The sequence below is a fragment of the Diadema antillarum genome, unplaced genomic scaffold (assembly GCF_040938485.1).
Source record: "Diadema antillarum isolate AM-2024a unplaced genomic scaffold, OU_Dant_1.0 seq00000108_RagTag, whole genome shotgun sequence".
Classification (NCBI taxonomy): Eukaryota; Metazoa; Echinodermata; class Echinoidea; order Diadematoida; family Diadematidae; genus Diadema; species Diadema antillarum.
Window position 1 is genome coordinate 669,142 of NW_027271194.1, and position 14,880 is coordinate 684,021.

General features: G+C 37.5%; 1 protein-coding gene across 1 annotated transcript; it reads left to right on the plus strand.

The window, feature by feature from the left end:
- Nucleotides 1-4,642: 4,642 nt before the first annotated feature.
- On the plus strand, nucleotides 4,643-12,251 carry LOC139727004 (uncharacterized). The gene is made up of 4 exons (XM_071637986.1): nucleotides 4,643-4,748; nucleotides 8,808-9,071; nucleotides 9,740-9,883; nucleotides 11,039-12,251. Exons 2-4 carry the CDS (start codon nucleotides 8,828-8,830, stop codon nucleotides 11,260-11,262), a joined length of 612 nt encoding a protein of 203 aa, XP_071494087.1. The 5' UTR covers nucleotides 4,643-4,748; nucleotides 8,808-8,827; the 3' UTR covers nucleotides 11,263-12,251.
- Nucleotides 12,252-14,880: the final 2,629 nt, after the last annotated feature.

The window sequence follows — 14,880 nt, forward strand, 5'->3', positions numbered from 1 at the left end:
GAATGGAACTATTGTCATGACGTAATATCACCTTACATGTTGTTGTCATTCGTTTAAAGGTCGTCCGTTAAACAGGTCATTTTATGTTTGTGGATGTCTTTTATATGACTTGTTTTAACTTATAAAACACATTGTTTATTTGTTTTGTAACTATATAACTACGGAATACGGTATGATAGCAATTCTTGCTATATAGAATATCAACCTCATGACGTATTAGCATCAGCCAACATCATGGCGAAAGCTGGATTCCTGTGCATGATTACATGACATTTTGTCATTGCAACATGTTCATATCATAAAAACTTCCAAAGAAATGGAGCTCTGGACAGGCATGAAAAAAAGAAATTCCAGATGGAGTGTATGTTACAATCTAAACCCTGTTATGTTCAAGAATATTTCGTTGCTCGGGTTGTGAATCAAGAGAATGATGTTTCCTCTTAACCTTCTGTCTTTCGATTTATTTCGCATGAAGAGTATTGTACCGTCTCTTTCAATCCGTCATCTAATTTGCCTTAATAAGCCGTCATTACTTGTTCCACAATATTGTGCGAGGTTCAGCGGGTTTCTTTTTTTATTTATTTGTAAAATTTGACAATACACACCCTCCGCGATATTTTGCTTATTAAAACATTACTTTGCGTGTCAGAATATCAAAACAGTTATGAAGCACAAGGTATTGGTGATTAAGCCACTGCCTGTCAGGAAATACGTTAATTGTGCCTTTTAGTGCAAAGTCTATAGAGATTTCAAGATGTGGTAGGGGGAAAGGGTTAACTGTTTCTCTACACTGAAACATCACTCTTTTGTGACTTGATTATACTTGATACTTGATGATTAGCTCCTTCTGGTAATATCCTGGGGTTTGTTTCATGAAAGTCTTATGAGAGACTTATCGCTCATAAGACACACTTATGAGAGAGTTACTAGTATAATGAAATGGATTTTACATCTCTTTGAAAGTCTTACATACTAACATAGTAGATGAGCGACTGTGGCCATTCCTAGATAGATCGTTGATGTAAAGACTCTCATGTGATGACTTCATGAAACGGAACTCTGGAGAGGGGCAATTCTACAAAAAATGTTACCTTTCCTAAAAATCATAAATCTGCAATATTTTGAAAAATATATGAGCTACTGGGACAAATTTACTATCAAATGCTAGAACTTGTCTAGTTCTTTCATTCTAGTCGTATTTTGATACAATTTAAGTGCATTTAGACATTCTTTTCTTTTTAAAAAAAAAACCTTCTGGGGCAAATTTTTGATAATTTTTGTAAAAACACACAATCTTTGACTCCCAGTATATTCCATATTCATCAACCCATCAGCATTTCTTTCAAAGTAGTTTGTGGTTAAGAATGAACCAAAAAACACTACAATTAGCCTTGTCTGAGATACGAACTGTGTCGAAGTATGAATATTGGGACTTTACAAAGTGGACAAAGTTGTAATGTCCGTAACGCTACATTAATACTTTGTGAACCTGTAGAGTAAATGCTGAATGTGTTGTACACAATTATCAATCTACAACTTAAACAGGACCTGAGCACTCATTTCAGAAGAAGATTTCTTTTACTTAATGCTCTGATTCATAAATTTCTCAACATATCCACATGGAGGTAAATAATCGTGTCCAAAAAATGCAATGTCCGTAATGGCAAGCATTTTGTGTAATATCTACCGAATTATTTATCCTAACTTATCGAAACTCAGACTGTTAACATTTCAGGACGACTGGGTTAGAATAAACTATGAATGAATTCAGAATGATTATGCTGAGTTGTTGAAATAAGCCTACAAAGTCACAAAAAAATTCTCTAAATGTATATGTCCGTAACGCTGGAATTGCCCAAAGGTTAGTGCAGTGCCGTATACGCAGTGACGTGTATTTAGTGTAATGTTTACGAATCGATGATGCGATTTGAGGGTCCTTCCGAGGTTCACTGTGACCGTGTTACTTGATATTGACGGTAATTTTGTGGACTGCATGATTAATTCGTCAATGATCCTTACTAACGTGAAATGATCTGTAACAACTGAAAGAAAGAGATTGTTGATCAAAGGGGTGAAGGTTGACCTCAACCGTCATCACCCCGCTGATTCTCTTTCTTTCATTAATGCCTTGTCCGCCTTGGACTAATTATGTAACATACTACAACAATGTCGGAATTTCGGGGCTTGGGTATTGTTCCAAGTTCATCGTATCACTGCCGTCAACCACGGATAGTGGTGTCGCTGCCCGGAAAGCAGTAGATGACAGGTTCGGGTCCCGTGATTCCCTTTTTCCGACATGTTTGTTAAATTACAGATATATTTAAGTTGCCATCTCTCTTTCGAATTTGAATTTGTAGAGGGAGACAAATTGAAAAAAAAAGTCACCCCTCAAAAAATGACTTGTAGGCGTTTGGTAACCAAGGAATTAATTCAGAATGTCAATGGCAAAATGTGAGAAAAGTAAAACAAAGTGAAACAAAACAATTTGAATTCCGTATTTCTGTTACGGAACAGACTCGAATGATAACCTACGGTACAACCCCGATCGGCGTTCTGCCATTATTCGAGATAAACTGTAACAGGAGTTAGACAGGACAGTAGATGGCGCTGTAACATTTTGCAGTTCTCCCTCTATTGGTAAGTCAATACAGTTACGGAAAATCGCTACCGGTACACTCATTTCTAAATCATATTTAAACAATTTGTTGTAGCAATATATGGATAGACAATTATGATACAGAAAATTGAGAAAATATTTGATTTTCGTGTAGTCGAATACTAGACTACCTCGGCATGTCGTCATATTAAGTAAGCTGACTGTATAACTGTGAAAAGTATTTTCGAGGAGCCATCATGAAATATCATATCTAAAGTGTTATGTTATAACAGAGTACATTGTACTTAATAATCTTTTGATCTTAACTAATTGAGATGGTTGCTCTTCTTGCTGTCAGAATTTTCTTTGTGTTTTTGTTGGTCTCTCTAAATCATGCCTTCTTCACTTCCTTCCTGATTCCTTATGTCCTTAGACCTTACCTCCTCCTCCTCCTTCGTAAAGGAGGGGCGCCTTTACAAAATTAAATGAGAGCACATGCCCCCCCCCCCATTTTTTTTTATTTCTTTTGATTTAAACAAACAAAAATTAAAGGGCGGGCGCGGTCTCCCGGTGCGTCCCCGCCTGGATCCGCCACTGTTCTTGTCATTGTTGCTTTGTTAGGTGATCCGAGTATCCTTCGGATCACCTATTGTATCTGTACGGATTCTTTATTTATTTCTGGACAAAAGTTGTGCAGCGATTAGCTCAGAAAGTGCTGCACCTATCAATTTCAAAATTATATCATATATGTATCATGTCACAAAGACGACAGATCTAATAAAATCATAGTGATCAGTCGACCGTGACGTCACTATGACGTCATTATATGAAAACACATTCTCATTAATATCTCATTAATGGAACGGAATTTTTGAATGAAATTTACGTCACATATATTTCATGTCAAGCGGATTCTACCCATATTCTCATAAATCATCTACACCTTAAGACGTGCGCGTACGCGCGCGTTGAAATATTTGTATGCTCAACTCGAGCTCAGAATTTTTTTGCATCCGTTTCAGACCATTTGCAGCATTTTTTGAAAAATTGAAAAAATTGGACGGACGCGTACGCGCGCGCGCATATACGCACGCACAGCTCATATGCAATATAAATTTCTCAGTTTTTCACACGGATCGGATGTTTAAAATGTCAAGGAATAATTCTACCAAGTTTCAAGTCAATCCGACTCAATATGACATCATACGGGCCAGTCAAAGTTGAAATTCCGCGCGCGCGTCAATGGCGATATACAGTGCAACTATGCCAAAAAAACCGCCAATTATAAATCCGAATTTACTTGTCAGAATGGACGGTGACCCCCCATTTTCTTTACATATTCTGAAAGCTAATGAGTTGTACATGTCATTTCATGCGGTGGCAATGCTGGCAAAATGATTAAAAGATATCAAATTTCTTAATTTTGTTTTTTCTTCCTCTCTTTATGCTACTAGTATTTTGATTTTAACATTTTTTTTTTTTTTTTTAAGTGATGGATACCTTTGCCTGTGACAAGTGAGAATTTTTGCTTTCTAAAGTTTTATGCACACATGCAGGGCCCACACCGTTACTGCCTCTTCGACGATCGAGGAAGTGTAATCCCTCTACGACAAAGTATTGTCCGAACGGTTCGAGTAACCGCGCCCACACGACGCTTAATTGTAATCTAGACATTTTATCTAATATTTGTCTTTTTTGTCTCTTAAACTATGATTTTGAGACGTTTAGACTCTTGCAAATTATTATAATTATATTCTTAAGCAAATCGAAGTAATACACGACAATCAAATACCTCAACTTGTACATGAACATAGAAAAAAAAGATAGAAACAACTTGTTTTAGGCTACAGCTTCGACATACCGTTTGTGCACATTTCGTTTACAGGTGCAGCTGTAAGTGTGGTTATCGTATATATTATGTCAATCATTATTATGATTGGCATAACATAGCCATTAGTCATACACACTTGAACTTGAGCCTGGCTGTGTCTACGACAAAAGCATCGATATATGATTTAGAAACATACAGTGTGTATTAACGTACAACAACCAGACTTCTCATCTCATCGTGCTTCGACTGTTACTGTATTGAGTGGCTTCCAAGGCAAGGAAGGAGGCTGCGACACAAAAAGTCAAAATTGTAATCGTATTCGTAAGTAAACTGTTGTTACAACACTCCAGACCCACAGCACTGTGTACTGTTAGTGTTAGTGTTAACGTTAAGGTAGCACTGAAAGCAATCCTCTAAATTGACCGAAAGATCGGTCTGTATCTGTCCGTCGGGGAATGTTCCGCGGAGACTGCGTCTGGCTTCACGGATCCCCTCCGTATACAGACAGCGTTAATGGCAAAATACAAAAGAGTCCTCCGGACAGACGGATCTTTCTGTCTATCCTCTAAATAGCATTAGGCCTAATTAAATTTATTAGACATGTTGCTTGTCCGTGTAAAGAGTACCAGTATGTAAAATTTATCGACAGAAGTAGCAACTTAGATGTTTTCATTCTAGTAGGCCCTATTAATACTTCGTGTAGAAATGGACCAACTGAACCGGTCAGCAATAATGGTCAGCATTGGTCAGTGTTAACTGCCGTAAATTAGTATTGTCTACAGTAAGCCCGACCAGACGCTGTGCGAGCGTACACAACACAGCCACACTTTAGTTTGTGTACAGTGACCAGTGCAGTGACAGTGCTGTGTAAGTTAGTGTAGAATTGGTACAATTCTACTGTTGTGTTAAGTGTTATCTACTTTTATAGTTCTTCTACTCTAACCTATTAGTAATACTACTGTTGACAGTTGTCATACACAGCCCTGTCGCTGTACACAACACAAGTGTCGCAACAGGGCTTTACCTACATGAGGCCACGCAATGGAGCTTTACCTACTGGAGGCCATGCAATCTTATCAATCTTAAATTCCGGTGTGCCGACACTATTCTGAATTTACAGAGCTCTACGCCATATTTTTTACTCAGACTAGAAATATGTAGAGTCTAGGATGAAAACTTTACCTATTTAACTAGCTTCCATCTGTAGCTTATATCGTTATTGACGTGAAGTCTTTTTTAATCGTATACCGGTACGCCGCAGAAATCGTAAACTGCAAACATGATTCGAAATGTCGGTGAAGCACTGCAAGATGGTGGGCAAAGGGGGCGCTGTCGACCTTGCGGGCATACAAACTCTAGCAGCGCAATTTGCATCGTTCAAAGCAGGGAAAGATTTATTTTGAATCACCTAGTGATTATCGGCATTCAGGTTAAGATTGGACTTTTTGCTTTGTGTATGTTGCGTGAGGGCTCACTATGGACTGATATACCATGCTCCTAGTCCGAGCATTTCAATTCATGTGAGTGATTCGTAAAATTTGTGATAAGAATGTAGAAATTTTCAACAGATTAGTTGATGTGTGGCCGTGTTCGAGGGTCTTTAGTAGACTGGTGTATCAGAGCTCATCTGATGCCGTGCTTTGCACGGCGTCTGGTCAGGCTACTGTTGTCAGTGTTGAAACTTCTACTACAACATTGAGTTTTGGAGTTTCAACGGTGCCTTGTGAAACTTGGGCTCACCTTTCCATTCTTGTGAAAAAAAGGGCATATGATTATGATATGATTTGAAGTTCTTTAATGGACTTTTTATTGGCATTTGATCAAGGACATGGTCCGATGACCTGTAACTATCATGACTATACACAGCCCAGTTGCTGTAAAAACTCATAAACACAGCGTCTGGTCGGGCTACATGACCTGATGATCTGATCACGCATCCCAACATTGAACTATAGCCGTACAGGAAGAGTTTGTAAGATACAGACAGCGTGTGCATCAGGGCTCTGGAGATAGCATATTTGACATGGAAAAATGACATTTTTGACATTGATTGTTATGATAAAAGAGAGAGAGAAAAAAAAATATTTATGTATCTCTCTGAGTCTGACTCTGCTGCATCCCAGTCCATAATGATTCATTCTGTTTCCTAATCACATCCAACATACCATTTGATTATGTTTCAAGACTTCACAACAAGGGCTGGACCCTTTAGTTTAAAAAAAAAAAATACAGCAGGACTGTTTTATATTGCCTTGTAGCTAGTCTGGCTACACAGCGTACATTTGTATGCGCAGATTTAATGTACATCTCTTCCAGATTCCTTGAAAGACTGCTACATTCAGCCTTTCTTCTTTTGTTTACATTTTTTTTTTTCATAGACTTTGTTTACAATAGAGTAGTTTAGTACTAATAGTGGTAGTAGAATACAAGGTTTGCTGCTGTGTTGCAACAATGGTCGATTGGTCATAGTAACAGCAACACAGAATCCTTAAGTGATTTTTTGCTGAATCAAAGTTGTTCCTTTCTTTGAGAGGCTTTCATCTCCCTTTTTCTCTAAATTGTCTTTTCCATCCTCTTTGCAGTTTAAAAAATGTCAATTAAAGTGATCTTTCAGTTATTTTCTGTCTTTTATTAAATCAAATGGTGAATTTAATTTGTGATGATGGGGGCATTGCATGTCCTTGGAGAATATGGCTTGCATGACCAACTTGTGTGACAAAAAACAACAACAACAACAACAAGAAACCTGCTTCAGTTTGCTTTTCTTTCGCTATCATTCCGAGTCACTGCTTGCCCTCAGTTATTGTATGTATGTACAGTACATTGTTTATATATCTGTGTCTTGTCCGCTCTCGCTGTTTTCTTGGCCTTCTTTTACTAAATTAGTGGTGATGGGCCTGTTTCTTAAATATATAAAAAAAAATCTAATCCTTTCCTTGATGATCCTTGATGATAATGACTTTAAACACTTTAATACAACTGTGATACGAGTGAAATATTCACAGAAAAACTAGTTTTCATTTATTTAGTGTGTAGTGATCAAGCAGAAGAATGATAAAATAACTGTGTCATAACACATTTCAATCACACATTAAGATCATTGGGAGCCATTTTATTACCATCAAATTTACTGTTCTGCTTTTGTAGTTCAGAATCTACCCTGAACTTTTAGCCGAGACTGAGACTCACTCGTTAGACTTTGTATAAATGTTTGGTGTGGTGCATTGAAAACTACCACAGTTTACTTGTTTTTTTATTTTCAAAATTGGACAACCTCAAATTCCAGTTTGTACATGTTGACAATCAAACCATTGTGCTGCAACGCAAATCGTTAACCCGTTGAGGAAGAGTCCCGAGTATACTCGTGCAAGTGTCTATGGGAAATGCGTGTTGTAGCAAAATCAAACCGTCCTCAACGGGTTAATCTGTAATTCATCTGTCATGTTTTCTTCAAAATGTGATAAAATACTTTCAGCTTGACTGCCAGTTATTGGATGATTTAAATACCAAAATTTCTAGAGGTTCATGTCAACTTTTTATGGTTTCTTCATGTATTGTGCTAGTCATTGTACTCTTGTATCACTGTTATGCTTTCTTTTGAAATAACAATCTGATTTTTTTTTTTAAATACACTGTAGTTTTGTGTGCATGCATCTTGTATGAAAATGCTGCTTATTTACAAAAACGCACTGCATTTATGTCACGTAATGTTGAACGATTTTTGTGTTCATTTGTGTCTTTTGTAGCCATCTGTCACAAGTTGGATCATTACGTTGACGTCGAGTTCACCTCCATTCATTTCATCAACTCCATCCCCATCACGGCTTCTTCTGCACTAGTCAGACTCCTCCACTCCATTTCATTACTCTGCATGCACGTGTGGGAGCGTTCCACCTTCACAACAAGCCCTGCGCTGCATTTTGCTGTGAAACAAGTTTGAAACAGCTGGCACTAAGAAAAAAGAAAGAAAAAAAAGCTGCGAGTGCATGTTTTCATTAGAAAGGAGCTTGGATGCCATGGTTAGTCAACGTACATTGTAACTGCAATACAACCACAGTTTGCGGGACCTTAGTGCTTATGGTGTGTTCACGCATGTTCCAACACATCTGGCTCTTCGACCTTCTCACAGTGGAGTTCTCACTTTTGAGGGCAAAACACACAAAGTGTTGTGAGAAAGTGTTGCAGTGGACACATTGATAGGGCATATTTTATGTTATTAATTTATTATATTATTTATCATTCTTCAGCTTCAGCAGGTTGTACACCCCACCAGTCAGGTTGGGAAGGTCCTTATCCTTGACATTCGAGACTGATATACATAAAAACTTTAATATAATCTTTCTCGTGTTTCTCGTCTCGCCAACCTCGCCGGCAAAATAGGGGACTACGGAGAACTCAGGATGATGGAAATGGAGACGACGGTGACGACGCGGGTGTTTCGCCCGTTTAAGATCACCGCCCTCGTTCTCTGCATCCTGGCCGTTGTCGGCAGCATTGCGTCCATCGTCAACAACGCTTGGGTGCGATCGGCGACCTTCTACCAGGGCCTCTGGAGAGAGTGCTACAATGGGAGTAGAGTTGTCGACATGGATGCTCCAGTAACAGGCAATGAGCCAATTGCTTGCCATGCAGCAGAGCCATCTGGTAATTTTTAAACAAATTTTTGTTAGTAATACAAGGCACGTATGGTTTTTCTCAATTACTCAAAGTAGCAAGTACAGTGTTGTCCTTGCACATCGCATGATTTTGTGAATTTATGATTCCACCCTTGTGTACAAATTGGCCTTGAGAGATGTGGTAAATCAGTGAAACCGTGTGATAGAAGTGTCATCTTAGCCCATTGAGGACGGGCTGATTTTGCTACAACACGCATTTCCCATAGACACCCGCCCGAGTATACTCGGAACTCGTCCTCGACGGGTTAATGAGACAGAATCATTACAAAGTCGTGAAATGTTTTACGTGATTTTATGAATTTGTGGTATCAGTCAGAGCCACACATGTAAATCAAATGAAGTCATGAGCCGATTTGTTCTTTGTATGCACATGATAATCACAGAATTTACTGAATGTTACCCTGGTTCGTAGAACACTTGTTGCTATGAAGCATGTTGAAGGTGGTAGTATGCTGCATCCTCCTCTCTTCATAACAAGATATTTCAGTCCATAATTATAGTGTGATTATCAACAAAAGTTGCGTTACTTCTGAATTTTGAGATTCCCGTTCTTAATAGAAATAACTGACTTCTTATCAACAGAGTCCTAACTGGTTTGGAGTCACATGTCAACTCTTTGTTTTTCATTCATTATAGCGTGGTTGGCCTCTGCCCGTGCCTTTGCATGTGTTGCCCTAGTGTTGCTCATTGGGGCCATCATTGCAGCTGCCTTCTCCTTTGCTTATGGCCAGCGCTATTCCAAGCTCTTCGTCGTGGCTGGGATTTTTGCCATCTTTGCCGGTAAGCAAGGAGAGATTTTGAAGATTTATTATTATTATCATTATCATTATTATTATTGTTATTATTATTATTATTATTATTATTATTATTATTATTATTATTATTATTATTATTATTATTATTATTATTATTATTATTATTATTATTATTATCATTGTTATTATTATTGTTGTTATTATTAATTTTATTATTGTTATTATTATTATTATAATAATTATTATTATTATTATCATTATTATTATTTATTCAACCAGGTAAAGAATATAGGATATATATCATAAACATTACAAACATGAAACAAAAACCAGAATAAACATTACAAAGTACTGTAAAATCAACATTTTTTGCATGCATTTTAATTTCGCAAAGTTAAAATGCAAAAAAAAAAAGAAGTTTAAAAAGTTATTAAGATTTGCGAGAGTATAATCCACAAGAAAGTTCTTGTCTACACTACTTTATTGTATACATATATGCATTGAATTCCAGTGGCAATTTGCAGACTTCATGCTGCAAAAAAGGCTGTCAGTTCCAATTCGCCAAAATTCCGTGCTGTGAAAGTTTCTTGCTTTACAGTAATGATGGGCTGTATATTCAGCACACAATGGTCCAAGATTCTTTACAAATTAGAGATGATGTTGAACAGATCTGAGATGGACACAATGTCTGGTGCTACTTTGAGTACAGCGTAAGATGAATCAAGGGGGCAAGTCATTCTGGCATTCACTCTATTCTCTATGCCCATTTACATGTGTTTCTTAAGGGAGAAACCAAAACAAGCAAGCCCTGTTGAAAACTAAAACATAAAAGTTGTTCATCTCTGTTGAATGAAAATGATTTTATGTTATGAATGACCCCCATTCTCTCCCAAGAAGGAATAGACAGTGTGTTGGAATGGAGAAGAATGTAAAAGTAAAATATATTGGTACTCTGTCTTGAAAATCAAGAGGTTTTCTCAATCAGATTTATGTCTCTTCAGCCTGTTGCAGACATGCAGGAGATAGATCAGTCTTACAGTCCGTGAGACTCAGAAACATGAAATTTATCTAATTGTGAACAATGAAGTTTTCACTATTCCTCCCCCCCCCCCAAAAAAAAAAAGTTTTTTTCAGTAATTCTTTTCGTTGAAATTAATTTTTGTGTTTTCCTCTCCAACAGCCATATGCCAGCTGCTGCCCCTGATTATCTTCCCAACGAAGTTCCTGGGCGAACCTGTCGTCTTTGGCAGGACGGGATTCGAACTCCACTGGGGCTGGGGCCTGGCACTGGGCGTGTTCTTCATGGAGCTCGTCTCCGGTCTCGTCTTCATCGTGGCACCGGATCGGGCAGAGATTCACTATAGCGAGAAACAGGTGTACTCCAACGGAGGGGCCATGGAATGACCCCGCCCCACCCCCGTCATCTTCTTCCCCCTTCCCTCTTTAAGTATGACTTCAGGGTAGGCGCAATGGATAGTGGTACACGGTGCACATGCGAAACCTCTAATAACTTCTATTAGAAACCTGTCTTCATGCGTGGAGTTTCTACGCTCTACAAATGTTTATCCCGTTCAGTACTAGTATGATGTTCCTATTGCAGTATGCTGTGATATGTTGTTTGAGGGTTTTGGCAGTGATCTACCTATTAACCTGAGCAAGAGACTGTCTGAATGATAACCCTGCTATAAGCTTTGCTTTCCATACGAGTCTAACCTCTGTGTAATAAAGGTTCCTCAGTAATCAATTGATGGGAAAGATAGTGTTGAGTAGTACATTAGTAGGACAGTTTTGTTGTTGTTTTCTTCAGATTGCAAAGCATGGAAAAATGGGATGTACTCTGACAGATATCAGTAATGGTTTTTGCCTGAAAAGCAGTTTCCACTGATGTTTAAAAGTTATACTTAAATGTCAAATTGAGATCAAAGTTTCTCGTTGATTTTTGTTTGACTAGTTGAACACATTACAAAACACAAGTTGTTGAGTCTTTGGAAAATACTTTGATGGCCCCAAACAGTACACTTGCTCAGAATTCTCAATGTGCCATTCTTTTTTCTTTCTTTCTTCATGTGGAGTGTAGCTGCTGCTACAGTTTCAGTTAATATTGCAGAAAAAGACTTTTTTTTTCTGTCAAAGCATGAAAGCCAGTGATTGATTATAAAAACCAGTAAAACAATGTTAGAATTGATTTATACTTATTTCATCTTTTTAATGATACGGCATGGTTTGTGTATTAGTTGTGCATGAATGAAAGTGAATGGGCATTGTGTTGAGGTCAAGAAATGTGTTGGCTTCACAATGACTGCTGTACTGTCCTCAGTCAACCTCACCTTTTAATGGAATACAACTGGGCAGAGAAAATTCCTCGACTTTCATGAATCTCTTGTTGCCCTATCAAAAAAATGTCATACATCATATCCGTCTGACATAAATCAATGTAGGTGATGTATGCTGTACATCTAAACTTTTGTCCAAACATGTATTGCCTGGATGCCTTTGTAATGATAATTTTAAAAACTCTTCAAAAGATGAAAAACGATATAATGAAGAAAAGACATGAGGCTGAAAAAATGAAACTCTTTGAAGTATTTGTATTTTGAACATCTGTAGGTTCAAAAGCAAAACATCTTATCACGTTTTTTTTTTTTCTGTTAATCGCAGGTGACGTGCAATGTCTCAGTGAAGGATTTACAATTGCCCATGTGCGTTCAAAGTCCAAGAATTTTGTTTGATAGATATAAATAGTTCTTAAACCTCTATTGTTTGCTTTAATATTTCAATTGGACTAAAGGTCATATCAATAACAAAAGTAGTCTTTGAACGATAGCTATGATGTCATGCAGGATTATGTACTTTACATTTTAATTTTTTTATGGGTAGGAGTAGACTCGTAGGCACAATGTCACAAATAAAAATGTTAGATATTTGTTTCCTGGTGAAGAAATATGTATGTGTCATTCAAGTAACTTTCAGTTTCCCCTCAAACCTGTGAACCTCCCTTTTTCATGTAGAAAGTTTGTTTGAGAGAACTGTGAGAGAAGTAACTTTCAGTTTCCCCCTCATACCTGTGAACCTCCCTTTTTCATGTAGAAAGTTTGTTTGAGAGAACTGTGAGAGAAGTGCAATTTAATACCCCCCCCCCCCAGAAGTTAGTCCCGTACAGGTGATACATTTGTAGAAGATGGCGTACACTCAGTTCTTCCACTGTGTGTGTCATTGTTTGTTGCAAAGAACAAGAGATGTGTCAAAAGGTTAAAAGTCATTCTCCATCATGTCTATATGTAAGCTAGCATTTGTATTCCCTGTGCATGGCACAGGGTTTACCAGGGAGACTCTGCTTGTGCTTTTGAGCATCTGTGAATTTTGTGCAAGACTATTGTTGTTTAATATTTCATTTGATTGCTTAATCTAAAGAAACCCCCAAAACAAAATCAAAAACACAAAGTCATGCTTCCAAAATTATGTATGTACTTAATCTTCTCATGTGGAAATATGTCAATTAGGTATGTGATTGAGGAGCATGTGTTATACTTAAATCTTACTTGAGTGTGTGTTATATTATCTTTGTTTTATTTTTCTAATTAGCAGTCCACAAAGGTTGGAAAAGAAATAATGCCCCTCCCACCTACTCATCCTCACAAGATGCTAGCTTTCTAAAATGATTTAACTCTTTATGTGCCACGTTCGCACCTCCGACTCAGTCGACGGCGTGCCAACTTCGCATATTCTGCTCAACAAACAAAGCCGCCAAGACCGATCGATAAACCGCTAATTACTGCTAATACCGCGGCACAATGAAAGCGTTTCTCGTGCTTTTGTTCTTCTCATATACGGCTTGCATTCTATGTGGTGATCGACTATCAAGCGATGTTCCCAACTAGATTTGCTCGTACATTCTAAGTTTCTGTCACGGTTTAATGTGCAAAAGTCATGCCTTTACAGTAATGTAGCAACTGGTCATTCAAAAGAAAAATTGAAAATAGAGTCGTCATACAATTTACATCGAAACAAAGCTTGGCATTCCTCTTTAACTTTGCCTACTATTATGCCCATCTTAACATAAATTTGTAGAAGTTATACGAATTGGAAAAAACAGAATTCTTTCTCAAAGCATGACTACCTTCGTGTCTCAGAATAACGTGGCACACAGGGGGTTTCCACCATGGCACATAAAGAGTTAAAATGGAACAGTGTTACTCTTTGTTTGTGATATTAACGATAATTATAGTGATGATGGTGATATTGACAAGGATGGCAATGATTATCAAAATTGCGTGTATACAGCGATTCTAACTCTTCTGTTTTGGTAGAATTTTGTGCTGTTTTGTTTGCTGTCTTTTCACACTCAGAATAGTACAATGCAATCTACAAGATTGACATATTTGTAAACATAAACATGTACATATGGTTATTTCCTTATTTTTGTGGTAGAATTTATATCAGCATTTATTGAAAAAAAGTACCTGATATTGAAATAAAAGGTTCAAGCTTATATTACCCACACAAAATGTAGGAGCCCATGAAAGCACCATTCAACCGAACCTTTTCACAGTAATATGTGGAATAGGCTTGTTCTGAAATGGGTTCTTTTCTGTAGATTTCTAGAAACTCAGAAGTATTAAAGATTTGCATTCATTGTATTCTGGCCTCGAGAGATGTTTATAGTGTAAAGTGTGAAATGATTCAGTCACCATACTTGCATATTTTCGTCCTTGTATTCATGCCGTTTCTACCAGCAATGAAAAAAAAACATTAAAAAAAAGTAAAACAGTCCTTTTGAAATGTGCAAGTCACCAGCCGATTGTGTAACCTTCAAATTATATTTATTTTATCTTTCTTTTCATCTCTGCAGTTATAGATTATTGGGTCACAATAGGCCAATGTTTGGAAAAATAGTATTTACTATTTCACCATGTGAAACGTATTTAAACAGCTGGGATTGGTCACGATGCACTTGAGTCATTATGACGTTGTGGGAAGCGCTAAGTGGCACATTATTCTGCGATTATGTACACAGTTCAACAG

What these genes read in the sequence shown, in the direction of transcription:
- LOC139727004 (XM_071637986.1), top strand. Translation starts at nt 8,828, where the DNA reads ATGATGGAAATGGAGACGACGGTGACGACGCGGGTGTTTCGCCCGTTT. An exon ending in CCATGCAGCAGAGCCATCTG is followed by an intron (nt 9,072 to 9,739) that starts GTAATTTTTAAA and finishes CATTCATTATAG; the next exon opens with CGTGGTTGGCCTCTGCCCGT. An exon ending in GATTTTTGCCATCTTTGCCG is followed by an intron (nt 9,884 to 11,038) that starts GTAAGCAAGGAG and finishes CCTCTCCAACAG; the next exon opens with CCATATGCCAGCTGCTGCCC.